The sequence below is a fragment of the Gekko japonicus genome, unplaced genomic scaffold, assembly GCF_001447785.1.
Source record: "Gekko japonicus isolate JY-2015 unplaced genomic scaffold, Gekko_japonicus_V1.1 scaffold615, whole genome shotgun sequence".
In the NCBI taxonomy this organism is placed as follows: Eukaryota; Metazoa; Chordata; class Lepidosauria; order Squamata; family Gekkonidae; genus Gekko; species Gekko japonicus.
Window position 1 is genome coordinate 741,531 of NW_015161969.1, and position 16,291 is coordinate 757,821.

Consider the following 16,291-nt stretch of genomic DNA (forward strand, 5'->3'; position numbering starts at 1 on the left):
ATTCCGGTTCCTGTGTAGTATCCTTCACCCCCCTCCCTCTCATTCCTTGTTTGCTTGAGTTATGTTATGTAGTCCGCGGAACTCGCCAAGGTCGTGCAGCTGGTTGTAGGAGGAGAGCTTCGCCTAGAATGTTTTGGGAATCTCGCATGTGAACTGAACCTGTGTTGACATTATAGAACTGTTGCGTTCCCATGCAAGGGGAGCGAATTGTATGTGCTATTCCCGCCAGCGGGAACTGGGCTCATTGGTCCTTACCTAGTTCAAATGTCTATATTATACCTTCCCTGGTTACCTGTAGTTATTCCTAACAATGTCCTGTTCTGGTTAAACCAACGCTTTGAAATAAACCTTGCTTTGCTTTTCAACGTGGAGTTATTTTGAATGCTTGGGATCCAACAGTGGGTGGGCCTCAGGGTGATGTCTTTGGGGGGCAATGGTCAGTGGCAGCCCCACAGAGCCCCCCACTGTGCTGCCATCATCTCTATGGCCATATGCTTCAGCAGCTCGGGTACAACTATGGCCCCTGTGCAGATGGAGGACCGGCATAGGTGGGTGTTGAACTGACCCCATTCCATGCTGGGGTGTCCATGCCATGGGTGCTGGTCTGGGTCCTACTGGAAGGTGGCAGATTGTTGGCTTTGCTGTTCTGGGTTGATGCTACCCTACTTGTGCCACCATGCCCTTACAGTGACAAGGTGCATCTCCCTGAGGGAAAATCAGGCCTGCAGGGGTCTGATGGCCCTTTGCAGATGCTTCCCCCCAACTGTACCCTGTCAGTGTGTTGCACTCCAGTATGGTGTGCCCACCCCCTCATTGTGTGTTTGAGATGCCACTATGATGGGAGATGGTAAGTGCCACCATTGTATGGCCAAACATCATAGCCCTGTTTCATGAAATCAGGCATCTGGCCTGTCCAACATGGACTGTGGTTTATATTGGCTTCCAAACTTATCATGGTCCAAGCACATTAAATATCTTAAACAGAAAGTTGACCTAGCCTTTCTAGCCTTGAAGAAGTTTTTTCTACATCAAAGGAGCACAATATGTGCCAGCGCTCCTGAAAGCATATAAGACTCTAATACTACCACACATACTATACGGTTCCCAAATCTGGTTCTTAGGTCCAACAGAGCAAGCCTTCTTCCGTAAAATATTAACTTTACCACCATGCATTGCTTCTACAGTCAAAATGGCTTGAGTTAGGCCTCCCAAGTATTTCAACTCTGATCTGGAGGGCCATAGTTAATTACAAATATCAACTGTTAAATGCTGAAAGCCAACCTTGACCATACTGACAGAACATGAACATCACTGGTCAAAATGGAATGATGCTGTAGATGCGAAAATAAGCCAACTGGGCTTAAGGAAGACAGAGAATTTAACTAACTAAAAGAAGACAAACACTACTCACAGAAAAGTTACTCCAAAATTATTGGGATGCCTTCAAATAGATGCTAGATGAAAATGCTCCCCACTTACTCCACTAAATTTGACCTGCCTCTCTACTTAAACATGTTGACCATTTCAAAATTGAGGTGATCATATATGATTGCACATTGCAATGCATTTTCAACAGTCCAGATGAAGGGCCGTTTTCTCAAGACCCCTCTAGACCAGTGCTATTGTGACTGTCCTTTGAAAGAACTTGACTCACTGTGTCATGCTTTCTTCTATTGTCTAAAACATGCAACAGCAAGAGAAAGATTCTTAAGAAAATGGCTGTCGAAATATTCATCTTTTCCTGATGCATCAAGTTTAAGACTACTTCTGAGCAGCCTCTGCCAAAACTGCATTGTGGATGTGGCAAATGTCTGTTTTACTGTTCTTTTACATTCCTAATTTTTTTAAAAAAAATGGTATATGGCCTATGGGCTTCTAAACCTTAAATAAAAAAACACTCTTTTATATTGGCTGCCAGGAGCATATTTTGGCTGCAGTGGGAAGGCTGCAGTGGGTTCAGCTAGGGGGAAATGGGTGAGGGCTGCAGTGCCCATCAGCATCTTAACCCAAGTGAGGTGTTTTTAAATCTTGATAAAAATTGTTATATTGTAGCTATCTAGGTCTTAAATCTAATAGGCTGTTCGACCAGAGAAAGATAGCAATATAACAAAAAAAATTATTGTTGTTCAATATTAATTAAGAACAAATGACATTTAATTGCAGTAGCTAAATATTTGCATGCATCTAATGTTATACTAAAATCCAGGTCCACTAACAGACTCATTAAATGATAGAAGAGGGAAGAGACTTCTTATTCAGATGGGGATCCAGAAATTTTCTTCTCAGATCTGAATAAATTAAACAGAAGACTGAAGACTGTGCCATTCTTCTGCCACACGGTGGCTACTAACCAATCTATAAGCACCGGTCTTCCCTAAGGCCAGAAGAGATTCACAATCCAAATCAAGCCAGTTTAGCTTATCTATGAGTGGGCAAACCCATATAGGTTTAAAAGATTCTAATACTGATAGTGAAACTAGTGATTCCTTGCTCTCTAGATTATTTGCAAGCAAATATTTATTAACCATTAACCACAAGAAAGGTTGCTATATTGGATGCTGTTTCTGCTCTTGTGCTACTAAATTTTTATTTATTTATTTGCATCTGTAGGTGCTTCTATATTACCCAGAAATATATTCATTAAGCATGTTTACTATGCTGTCAAGCTGAGAAAATAATAAATATGGTTTTCTTAATTGATATATGGTATCATTTTTTTAAAAAAAGGCTTTTATATGGATTTAATGAAGTCTTTTCATTTTCATGATTTATGGTGTTTTTATACAGTTCTGATTAATATTATTTCTAAACAAAGGAACTGCTAGGTGAAAACCAAAAACCATAAACAACAATTTTTAAATTGATGTAGTGCTACATGTTGAGTTATCAAAGTATACTTTGATAACTATTCAAAATGTTGTGTATGTAATTAATTTAACGGTTGGGGGCAAATCAGTTTGGTTTATGTTTGTAATAAAAAATGTTAACAATCTTCCATTCCTTTTCCTTTCCCTCATTTTCCAACCATGTTTTTTTAAAGCCCTTCATTCCTTTGAAGGAACTGGAGCAGTTTGACTTCGATATAGAAAAATTGCTTGAACCACTGGAGGTTGAAATTCAACAGGGGGTTAACCTGAAAGAGGAAGACTTCAATAAAGATATGGTAAATTGGTTGTGATGGAAGTATGAATGAACTGGGAATGGAAATGGAATAAATGCTGGAACAGAAATTAGAAACCTCTGTGCTTTTATTTTACTCTTTAGACAATTGAAACACAATGTAATTCTACTGAGCTGTTACAAAATCGTAGTGCTGCATTTCATATTTATAGTATTGAATCATGATAGCTTCAGCTATATAGTCTGACTATCCTATTGTAAAATATTTTTTCCAATTACTCTTCTGATTAATTATGAGGAACAGATTGAAGAGTCCGTAAAAACTAAAGCATCTAAATTGCCATTGACAGAAGTAACTGATACATTGTGTTACACTGCAGGAAGAAATTGTGCTAGAAGAATTTACACCTGTCATTTAATTTGATACTCAAGTCCAGCTTTAATGTCAGAGTTGTGGGGATTCTTCTGGACATTAATGGGGATCCATTCTGGACATGGATATAATTTTCTGTTTCAAAAATCATCTGTTTCTGATTTTAGATATTTTATGCCATTCTAGAAGAAACCTTGAATGGGCTGGGAAGGGTGCAGTGTGTTTGCCATCAAGAAAATTCTTAAGTTACTGTGTATCTCTTGTAATAAAACAACAAGGCTACACCAAATAAACATAAACCCACCAGCATTATTTCAAACAGCAGGGTTACAGGAATGGATAACTGGACTCCCTGATGAAATCCTTGATAACTTCAAAAGGCTCCAAGCCTCTGATATTCATTCAGACATCACTGTCAACTTCAGTGAAAGTACTAACACTTAAATAGCTGCCATCTTCTGACCTGAAATACAACAATCAAAGTGTATGTCTCTGGATAATGTGAGATTTTCAGACATTTTTTCTGACGTTATTTGGAAATCCAGACTGCCATGTTTTACCTAATAGGTGGTAGATGGTCATCTCAAACCAAAACTCAGCCCAACTCAGTAGTGTATCTTCAAAATGTCCATATGTGGTAGGCAGGCAATCAACTAGGCTCTAATATTGGGAATGCCAGTTCTACTAGTGTATTCAGTTGGCACATCATATGTTGATGTGTCGACATTCCTTAGGGGGCTCATTCTTTCTGTTAGGTTAGTGGATGACATTTTCTTCAATGTATTTTTCGCACTTATGTGCTCTGCAAGTACCTACCTTGTTTCTTCTTTCAACAAAGTGCCACTTTAGAAACTCTGTTGAAAGAAGTATCATCATTTAGGTTGTTGTCCCGGTCCTCCGGCCCCGGGACAAACCTGCCCACCCCCAAAGGTGCACCTCCACTCCAACTCACCCCAAGGGCGGCAGATGAACTTGAGAGAGTCAGAGTCACTGCCCCCACAAAAGACATGGCGCGACAGTGTGGCTCCTGAGGGCCCAAGCAAGAATCACACTACCGGCAGGGCAAGGCCCGCCCAGCAAATCCCGTGGTGCCCCTCCCTTGAGAAAAGCAACTCCGGCCCCACTGGACAAAAACGGAGGCTGGCTGCGGCAAATGGCGACGCCGGCAACGCAGCCCCAGGCCAAGAGGACCACCACTGGCCCACCAATGACCACACCCCAGATGCCCGAGGAGCGTCCTGGCATATAAACGGGGGCGGGGGAGATGGGGGAGGAGGGAGGCAGGGAAGGTTGGCAGCGCTGGCAGGGGAGAGTGGGGAATAAAAAGAGGGGCTCTTTGAGAGGACTGGGGAGGAAGAACATGAGAAGGAGACGCTATACCCAATGGCTATAGAGAGAGAGCACGGGGCAAGTGATCTCCAGCCCACGTGGCAGAGGGACCTGAGGGATGCTACTAACCCCGTTCCCTGCCTGTCTGAGGTCCTCCTGCAGCTCCCTTTTGGGAACCCACTTCGACTGCCAGCGCAACCCAGCCAGACGCCACGGCCACCGGTGGAATCCCCCCAAGCACCCAGGAGAGGCCTGTCACAGTTGTATTCCTATCTTGATACCTTATCCATTTTTGAAATGTAATATGAACATTCTCCACTTCTATAATAGTCATTCAATCATTCTCCTGGTGTGCTAGGAAATCATTAGGGTGAATAACTTCAAGTTCAGCTTTTTCTGCTACTACTTTACTAAAACCACATCTTATTCTTTAGGCCCTTGCTTTGATAAGGTGCTGAAAGAAGAACACTAGCTTTTGGATTCTAGGAGATTCTCTCCTTGGAGAATACTCAATATATCTTTGGAAACAGACTTCTATCTTTTCTTATAGCATACTTGATGAGAAGAAGCAATGTTATGAACTTTAAACCTAGATGAGTGTGGATACTCATTTAATCTGCAACTATAAATTCCTTTCCAAATCCACAGTTTGAGGCTTTTTAGTTTTATCCCCTAGAGAAACTAAATTACACATCATTAAACTGAAAGTGTGCCCCCCCCATTTACCCTTGCCTCCCTTTCTGACATCCTTTTAATGTCTCCCCTGTGGTGACTGCAAAATCCTCAGGACAAAGACTTGTTTGCAAAGCATAATGCATATTAAAGGCACTAGATGTTGATGCAAAAAAGTGTAAGGTTTTACAGAAATGGCCCAAGACAGGAAATGAAATTAGATTTATTTTTTTTAAAGGAAAGGGTGCAGTTTGATAGAATTCATGCTAATTATTTTACTTTAATTAGAGTGAAGATAATGAGGGTCCTGTAAAAGAACTGCTTCGACGAGGAGATGCCCTTCACCAAACAATCACAGATGAAAGAAAAAGAGAAGAAATAAAAACTAAACAACAACTTCTGCAGACTAAACACAATGCTCTCAAGGTACATGATGTAATTTATAAATGCATTCATTCAAAATCTTTTTTTTTCTTTATTGCAAGGAAAAATGAAGCATTGTCTTTAAATGTGTAGGAAAAGTGACATTAAGATCCCTATTCAGTTATTCCTGGCTTCATTAACTCCCTTTGCCCCCCAGGCGGAATAACAAGACAGACAACAGTTTGGAAGTAAACAAGAGCCACTTTATTAACTATTTAACATAGCATTGCAGCAAGGGACCAGCTAAGCGAGCACGGAACAGGCAAGGCAGGTGTCACTCCCCTGACCAACCTCCTTGCCCTTTTCTCGGGCGGGTCACCCAGCTCCGGTCTTGAGCCATCGGTCTGGCTTGCGACCGGCAGCCCAGCAAACTGGTAGCCACCTAGGAGTGCCTACCCCTGAAGCCTTACAACTTGCAGAGAGGAGCATACCCTAAGAGGTTCCTGATTACCCCCTATTCCCTAATGGGGAAAATTGCCATAAGGTGCTCACCGGTTCCGGTTTCTTGCCCGCACCAACCTGCCACAGCCAAGACTAAGCCTCTGCTTTGGTCTTTGCTCCCCACCAAAACCCCAAGGTTGACCTAATCCCTTGCCGCAAGTCCAGCAAAATTAACCCATTGCTCTTGTTTGATAAGTGCACCCTGTCAGCCCTATACAGGTCCTGGGACTCCACCACCCTCCATGACCTTCTTCAACTGGCGGGTGGCTTTACGCCTAGTGGGGGTCTCCCCATTGTGCCATACGTGGTGGGGCAGAATAACCGACCCCACACCCGCACTACCAGGCCACCTTGCTTTTTCATTGCAAGGTCAGCCTCCGCTTGAAACACCAGGTCCGTGCCCTCCATGGCGAGTCAAAATAGCCAACCAGAGTATCTGCACTCTGGGCCACCTTGCTCTTATCATTGCAAGGTCAGCCTCCGCATGTAACACCAGGGCCTTGCCCTTCATAGCGAGGCAGAATAGCCGATCAGACTATCTGCACTCCAGGTCACCTTGCTCTTATAATCACAAGGTCAGTCTCCAGTCATAGCACCATGTCTATGTTGCTCACGGTGAAGCAGAATAGCCAACCAGACTATCTGCACTCCAGGCCACCTTGCTCTTATCATCGCAAGGTCAGTCTCCACACGTAGCACCATATCTCTGTCATTCATGGCGAAGCAGAATAGCCGACCAGACCATCTGCACTCCAGGCCACCTTGCTCTTATCATTGCAAGGACAGCCTCAGTTTGTCACCAAAAGGCCTTGCCAGCCAGACTGTCCGCACTCTGGGCCCTGCTAGGTTGGCAGGAGCTGGAACTAGAGATGGGAGCTCACTCCATCATGCGGCACCCAGGTCTCGAACTGCTGAACTACTGACCTTCCACAGCCTGCAGTTCAGCGTCTTAATCTCATAAATCCTAGATTAAAAACCATGTCAGCAACAGTGGATGGAAGGAGGAAGGAAGGGACTTGATTTATACCGTCCCTCACTCAGAGTCTCCGAGTAGTCCACAAACTCCTTTCCCCTCCCCCGAGAAGACACTGTGAGGCAGGCCGGGCTGAAAAAGCTCTTTCCAGAACTGTCCTTGAGAGAACAGCTCTGACAGGCCTGGCACCCCTGAAGACAGGAGTAAAATAAGAAGAGGAGATTAGATTTATACCCTGCCCTTCACTCAGAGTCTCAGAGTGGCCCACAAACTCCTGTTCCCTTCCCCTCCCCACAACAAACACCCTGCAAGGTAGGTGAAGCTGAGATAACTCTTTCAAGTACTGCCTTGAGAGAAGGTCAGAACCAAGGCTCGCCCAAGGTCATCCAGCTGCTGCAAGTGGATTAGAGTGGAACCAACCCAGTTCTCCCAGATTAGAGCCCACACACCTAACCACCACCTGACAGCAAGAGATGGGCGGCCAGTGCATCGACATAGGGAGATAAGGTCTCTGTCTTCCTGCCCCCGCCAAAAAGGGCGACTGAGGTTTCTGCTCCTGGTGCCAACCCCCCGCAGAAACTATTCCTGATATAGAAGTTCTAAGCCGTTCTTTGGAAGTTTTCAGAGATGCTGGATAAGGCCCCTTCTGAAAACCATAACATTGAAAGGGCAGCCCCAGTCAAAACAGCCTCCCGATGACCACCCTGGAATGCAGACAGAGGCTTCGAGCCCAGCCCGCCCCCTGTCAGGTATAACCAGCCACCGCAGGCCTGCTTACCGAATAGCGCCACCTACCCTATCAAGTGGCCGGGGGCGTTAGTGCTCCTTTTGGCCATCTAAAATGGTCGCCTCTGCACCAGCCAAAGGCCACCTAAAATGGCCACCCAGAAAACCCCCTCATAAAATAGCCACCCCTAAAGCAATAAGGGGGGTAGATGACAGACCCCACACCCTCTAATCGCCTACTTAGGCGTAATTTGTGGGCAGGAAATTGATGGGGGGGCTTTATCAGCGATTACCATTGAATCGTGCCAACTAAGCCTTTAATCTGGGCGGAAGGGGTGGGAGCCAGGAACGGCATTAAGCAGCCTTACCAACTGCTGCCACTCCCAGATCCTAAAGGCCCAAGTTAACTTCCCCCCCCCTTAGGAATCAGGCAAATGAAGCCCCAGGCCAGAGAGGGCACTGCCGCTGACACTCGGAGACCGCCACCGCAACACAGCCGCCACCCGGAGCCTTCTGAAGATGAAGATTGCACTGCCATCGGGAGACCAGCTGTCCCCATTCCAGAGCCTGAGGCCCTTGCCTTCGCTCCCTGCGTGCTCAGAGCTCCTCACAGCTCGAGCACATTGCAGCAACTGCCAAATGGCAGGAGCAGAGCCCGGCTGTTTACTCAAGCCGGCTCCTCCCCCTGCCTGGGTCCTGACTCCAGGAGTCAGGCTCTGTTGCTGCCTGTCTTCTATCCATTTATAGTTAAAATACATGGTTTGATCAGCGAACTGCACATTTCATGCAATATTCAGTTCGGTATTTAATTGGTTATTTTGATGAGTAAAGATGTTCGTAAATTTCTGATTGTTTCTAGATAAATGGCTCTACTTTAATCTGTTCCGTACTTTGACTACAAAACAGAGTTTTACTTTTTTTAAAAGTAGAGTATCATGGATTACCATTCATGGGTGAAAATAGGGTTACCTCTCAACTTTGCAAGATTGTTTGCAGAGAATGAAAAAGAGAATAGGAGGGCACAGGAGGTAAACCCAAATATGTTAGCTGCCTTGGGGTCCCCACTGGGAAGAAAGACAGAGTATAAACGAAGGAAATATATAAATAAGAGAAGTGCGTGCATCTTCAGGTCTCCATAATGGTGGTGATGGTGGTGGTGTAGTAGCATCAAGAAGCCACCTAAGCAGCCAATAATCAATTGGTACCCACTGCTTCTTTCATCATTGCCTAGTATTCATCCATAAAAAGACAATGTGATAAAAAATTCCTCCTTTGCGGTGATTTTACCACATACTTTGGAGGAGGAATCACATTGCCTTTTCTGATTCTGATTCATTCTACTCGCCTAGTTCATCAACAGGAGTGGTCCACGCCTGCTTGACTAAATTGTTTACTCTCTTGACTAGATCTTGTCTTCATTTGTGCTCTGCAATGAAATATAACACAGCTATGTCCCAGAACACTGGGTCTTCTGGTCTCTCTTTGTAATTCCCACCATGCTGTTTGTTCTCGCTTTCTCTCTCCCTCTCTCTCCCTCTCTCTCTTTAGAAATAGTCACTTATCCAACTGAATGTAACACTTCCAACATTGTGAACTCTGGTTCACAAAAGTTGACACAAAAATAAACTTGTATTTATGGTGCCACAAGTAAATGTAGAGCCAAACTATTGTACTGTTATTTGAAGGACAGATACAGTATTTTGTGTTATGCAACATGCCTTTAGCTATGGTGTGCTTATCTTTCACTGTCAATGACATTCTTATTTCTCTGCAGTTTTAAAAAATGTTATTCCAAAGAATAGTCATTATTATGTATTTGCTTTTCAGATATTTTAGATAATAATTAATTTCCCACAAAGCTTGTCAAAATTGGCCATTTAAAAAAAAATTATGGTACATTTCTGTGAGAAAGTACATTTCATTTCCCCTTGACTGTGTGATAATAGATTTTTTTCTTATTTCCTATTTTGAGTTGTGTAATTGGTATATATGAAATTCATATTTTGTGCCAAGACCTTGTGCAAAGCTGTAATGTCTTAAATTATAATAAAATTGTATTCAGATCCATGTTATTGATCAGATTGTTCATGGCTATGTTTACAAGGACTTGGGTGATTCATCCCCCCCCCCCCGTTTTGGTGACTCAATAAAGACATTTAGCCCTGAGAGATAAAATGAAGTAGAATATTGAAAAGTTTAAGCAAATTCAAGCCACATATCTGAAAATTAAATTGTTAGGGATGGGAAATGTATTTAATTTTATTTGTAACATTTACAAAAATTATGATAATAGTGGTGCTAATGTATTCTATTTTAAAATTGCTTGAATCATTTTGTTAGGTCATAGTGTTCATCTGTAAACTTTGGAAACAGCCATCAAAATGATCACAATAAGAGTTTTAATGATGAAAGAATTTTTAACTTATGGATGCATCTGAATTCCTGTTTTAGTGGTAAACTTGTATTTCCTTAATGCTTTTACATTTTTGAATGAAACAATGTTTATACATTGGTAATTAGTGAAGACTCTCTACTTATTATGCATATAGTACATATTTACATAGAAAACAAATTTAAAATTAATGGATTTTAGCTGAAGGTCATTTTTTTATTGAAGGGCACTTTAGTGGAGAAAATTGGGAAATTTTCACCCATTTCCTCTTCTGCTGAAGACTTCCATGTCTTGCTTATAAGAACCCCTAGAACCTCAAGAGCAGCATTTCAGGGGAAGAAGTGGGCTGCAATGGGAAGGAAGATATAGAAAAGTTATAGTTCTAGACTATTTGTTCTTTTTATATCCTTTAACATATATATTTTAATAATATTGAATAGGTGAACATATATGTATATATACACACGCACACATCCATACACACATTTTATCAGACTTGCCATTTATTACAATTCTAATAAATGTGTGCACTGTGAACAGGATCTGAGATCTCAAAGAAGAAAAAAGGCTTTGGAAATTTCTCATCAGTGGTATCAGTATAAGAGACAGGCTGATGATCTGCTGAAGTGGCTGGATGATATTGAGAAAAAATTAGCAAACCTTCCAGATCCTCAAGATGAACAGAAGCTCAAGGTAATGCCATTTTAAAAGTGATGTTGCATTCAGTTTAAAAAAGGAGTATGAATATATGCATATATGTATTTCTATGTATGTCAGTGTGTTAATCCATAGAATGCTAGTAGTTCAGTTCTTTTTATTCTTACTTCAAAAGAATTAATGCTTGATTGTAAAACTGTTCTTCTAATTCTTGTGAATACTGTATCATACAAAACAAGAAATGAATTTAACAAAAAATGCTTTTTTTCATATGTCAAATGTATTGTCTTTAGAAAAATACTGGCTGTTTTCTAGAAAAGAAAATTAACTGGCTCTGTATCTTTATTCCAGATGATCAAATGACTTATCGGTATATGGATGAACTCTTTTTCATGTTAGCACATTCATATTCATCAGAACATATTCATACATCATTGTCTAAAGTCTAAAGAATGCTTACATGTTCTCAAAAAATTGCCTTGTTTATTTTGCATCGTCTTCTTTTGCTTCATTCTCTGTTGAGTTTTCTATAATAGTATACAAAAGCTATTAAAAAAACACAAACCTCTAGCTGTGAAACTGACACAATGGGTATTTAGTATACGATTCCTATAGATTACAGTGAGCCAAGTATCTTCCACACTACGCAAATAAAAAAAATAGACAGTCTTTGGCCTGCTTTGAACAGCTTTTCAAAATATGTTAGTCACTTAAATATCTAAATTTAACTTGCTGGACAATTCAAGTCTCACCTATGTTTGTTCTGTTTTAATGTAAATTAAAATTTAAAAATAAGTGTAATTTTTTTGTTTGTTTGTACCAACAACATGAGGGGAAAAAATCTAAAAGAAATATAATGTTAATTCTTAGGAGTTGATTGCTCTAGTTAGCTAATTTTCCTGGGCCATGTATTGGTTTTGCTCAATAGGAAATTGATCGAGAATTGGAGAAGAAGAAAGAAGAGCTGAATGCGGTACAGAGGCAAGCTGATCGCTTGTCTAAGGATGGGGCTGCAAAAGCAGTGGAACCAACCCTGATACAGCTCAGCAAGCGCTGGCGAGATATTGAGAGCAAATTTGCTCAGTTTCGAAGACTCAACTATGCACAAATTGTGAGTTGTTCCTGGCAAACATATATGTTTGCAACTACTGCTACTAACAGAACCCTAATAACAATAAGAATTCCCAGTGCTATTCCAATCTGGCTAAAGCAAGGGCTCTGGTCAGCAGATGAAGACTACTTTATTTTGCAGCAGAATATAGATTTTGTGGTACATGATTTGCTGTAGATAACATCCTCTAGTTAAATAACAAATGGTTAAAAATCATATTTTTGGAATTAATGAATAATACATATTGGTTTCTGTTGCTTCATTTCCCCCCATGACATTACCAATTTAAACCTGTCAGCTTACCATACCTTTATTTTGTTCAATAAACATGTGTGACTCAGAAATACGTATTTTCAATTTGCCATCCCATGCAAGATCTAATTATCTTTTATTTATCATAATGTTCAATCTATACACATTTAGGGGGAAAGTGCGACATTTGTCTTCCTGCTACTTACACTTGATCTAGACTTCTGTCTACCTAAAAGTTCAGCCCATCCAAATAATGTCTCAGTTTTTCAATAAAACACTTGTAATCTTCTCTTTAATGATATATTGGGGACCCACTTTTGACCTTTCAGTTAAGTTTCTAGGGTGGCAAAATCTGTTTTACCTGGAATTGTACTTTCAAATAAAGGATGCACCCAGGTTCTTTGGGTCTTTTCTATTAAAATGCAATGGTTATTCAGTTTTTCTTTCCATTTTCACAATTGTATTTTCTATGAAAAACAGATGAAAGCAAAAAGTCTCATGTAGTGAGTAAGGAATGTACTATATATGGCATTCACAGGATCTCTGGCTTGGCATTTTTCTCACTTGTACATTTAGAAATTCCCTACCTCACAGGGATGTTGTGAGGATTTATTATTATGTATATAGCCTTGTGAAAATTTAAGACATGATTTTAAAGTTTTTCCTGAATTGCAGTTTACATAAGAACTGCTATGGCAATCAGCAAGCTGGAAAAAACCTAAGAGATGGATAAAAGTAAACATATATCTTATATAACGAAGTTTGAGTCCAGTGGTACCTTTAACACCAACAAAGTTTAATTCTGGGTATAAGCTTATATGTGCATGCACAGTTCATCAGATACATTGGAACAGTTTTCCTTATGCCTTATATATAGGTAGGGGGCAATTAGTTGCCAGGAAGGCCTAGTTAGAGTCAAGATGCATAAGTAACTGGGTAATAAGTATATCTGAGATTGAATTAAAACAGTTGGTAGGACCTGTGAATGGCAGCAAATTAGCATATAAATCCAAGAGTTAACAAACAGATGTGAGAGCTACGTTTGAGCCTAGTAGCACCTCCAAGACCAACAAAGTTCAATTCAGGATATAAACAAAGAACTGAGAGACTTAGGCTGAGTTCAGACTGGCAGTATGAAGCGCAAAGGAGTCGTGGCAAAAAGACCCAGAACAACTTGTTCCGGGTATTTCCGGTCACACTGCACCGACTGATGCGGGAGCATACCGGGGAGGAGGCTAAAGGGAGCGTTCACACTGTTGGCCTGCCCCTGGCAGAGGTGCGGCTGTAAGTGGCTTTTTTTTCACTCTGGTGACATGTGCCTATGTGCATAGGTGCAGCAGTGCGGCTTGTTTGCAGCTTTTAGCATGCACACTTCCGGGAAGCGGGATCAACACGCTCTCCAGGGTTTGCTAACACTTTCACCTGGTACTTTTTTTAATGTGGTAGGGAATCGTCATAGGACGGGTTGAGTATGGCTGGAGAGCGCCTGACAGCTCTGCCTGTGTGAACCGGCCCCTTTAATCCGTTTGTGAAACATGCCTATATGGGACCTGCCAGTCTGAATTCAGCTGCAGCATGTGTAGATGCCCACTTCTTCAGAGGCATTGAAACATGTATCTTCTATGATACTCCTTCACAAATTACCTGAAAATGTAAAAGCACAGGATTTCAAGTAGAGCACTTCATCCTTTTGAAAAAAAGCCAGCCATAGTAAAACAGCCAGCAATCATTGGCTGTGTTGCACTGGTGCTCGAAAGACCATCCCTGGCTGCGGTAATAATCAACTTTCAATCCACTTTCAGTGTACTTTCCAACTGGATTTTTACTGTGTGAACCGGCAAAATCCAATTTGAAAGTGGATTATTTCGTGTGTGTGACCGTAGCCCCTGTGATGCAAAACTGCCACACAAGCAGTTTTGGTGGAGAGGCAATAGGAGAGATTACAGAAAGTACCACAAAGGATTCCTTGCTTCTGCTAGTGTATTCTCTCAAATGGCAAGCGGGTGGTAAGGGGGAAAGTGAGTTGTTGGGGTTTTTTAGTACAAGCAAGAGACAGAGAGCAAAAGACTGTGCACCCCATGGCTTTGTGCCATATGTCCAGTAGAGGGTACCACTTGGTGAAACACTTTCCTAACACAGCAATTAAAGCTGCAGCATACATTTCTGTCAGTTTTGAAATTTAACTAATAATCACTTTTGGAGTACTTGGTTTGTTTAGGGTACCCTGTTCAGTTTTCTGTTACTAAGTAAAATATTCTGCATGATATTTAGAATTGGCGCTAAATGCTTGCCTGTTTCCCACATATCAGCACTGAAAATACTGCTATACAGCTAGACAGAGTCCCACAAACTCAAGCATTATCTACCAATGCCCAGAGAAGTACGTTTCTACTGTCTGAAAATTTGTGTCCAGTGTAGTCAGTAATGTTTGGAAGAGAAATCTATAGCAATATACTACTTGTATTTAGGGGGGGGGGGGAATAAATGAAATCATGTTGTTCAGAACTCTAACTAAGAGGGGGTTTAATTTGAAAGACAATCAGTAGTTGTAATCTAAAAACATCACCCCTGTCTTGCAAGCCACAAAAGTGCTGTGCAGCAGGAGGTCTTTGTGCGCACAAATTATGCAAAATCTTTTACCTGTGCTGGGTCAGACTGACTATTCTGTCTAAGCAGTTCCATAAACTTATCATTCAAATATCTTAAGGGATTTTTCAAGAGGGGCAAGATAATGATAGATACCCACCCTCTCCAATTTGTCAGAGATTCACTCTCTCATTATGTAAAATATGCAAAATCTCTGGATTAAAGCCATGCTCCCCCCCCATTAATGTATATTTGTAAAATTTGAATATAAGGGAAGAAATGAATGTTAAGCTAATTTACCTTATTTAGTACATATAAACCCCATCATTAGTTGCGTTTTTTATTGTCAAGTCATCCATCAAGTTTTATGCTGTTCTAAAGACAAGAACATATTTTATATTCTAGTTTAAAACACATTTGAAACAAATATTTTTGAAAGCATGTGGAGTAGTTACCACTGATAACATCATTTGGGATTGCCCTACACATATTTACCCAAGACTTGTGACATATCTTCCAAGTATTTAGTGTCATATAATTGGATCATTTTGTTGGTTCATCAAGGCCCTTAACAACCCGATATCCTGAACAATTGCTTCTTTAGCAAACAAGTGATTTTGATGTAAGATACCAACCATAGCATTATTGATATATTCTAACCATTATGTTAGTGTGAACAATGTGGACCTGTTACTCTAGGGCTGCAGGCAGATTTATTAGCAGAGGTGTTCAGGATTTGGGTACCAGGAATGTTGCCTTCATTAGGAAAGTAGAAAACACACAATAAATGTTTACTAAATGATAAATGGCCTTCACTGAATATTTTCTTAAACTGGTCTAACTCAGAATCCTTATTCAGATGGGTAGCCGTGTTGATCTGAAGCAACCGAACAAAGTTTGAGACCAACGAAGTCTTAAAGGTGCCACTGGACTCAAACATTACTCAGAATCCTACTCAGGTATATTCAGAGATTTACTTCCAGGAACAATTTTAGAGTCCAATGGCACCTTTAAGACCAACAAAGGTTTATTCAAGGTCTGAGCTTTTGTGTGCGTGCACACTGTATCAAATAAATTAGAATGGCAGTCAACATTCAAACTTCTGGGCAGAGAATGATCAGCAAATTAACTTGTAACATGATGATGTTCAAGATATGCAAAGTGACACTAAAAACATGTTACAATTATAAGGTTACTTCCAGGAAAGCATTCTTAGGATTGACCCATATGTCTTCC

General features: G+C 41.0%; 1 protein-coding gene across 1 annotated transcript in view; it reads left to right on the forward strand.

The window, feature by feature from the left end:
• Nucleotides 1-16,291, forward strand: part of LOC107126133 (dystrophin-like) — a 402,970-nt gene that overhangs the window by 226,153 nt on the left and 160,526 nt on the right. The window contains exons 32-35 of the mRNA XM_015429648.1: nt 3,041-3,163; nt 5,783-5,920; nt 10,990-11,142; nt 12,035-12,217. Of these exons, the coding sequence (XP_015285134.1) occupies nt 3,041-3,163; nt 5,783-5,920; nt 10,990-11,142; nt 12,035-12,217 (597 nt within the window). The remainder of the gene's footprint in view (nt 1-3,040; nt 3,164-5,782; nt 5,921-10,989; nt 11,143-12,034; nt 12,218-16,291) is intronic.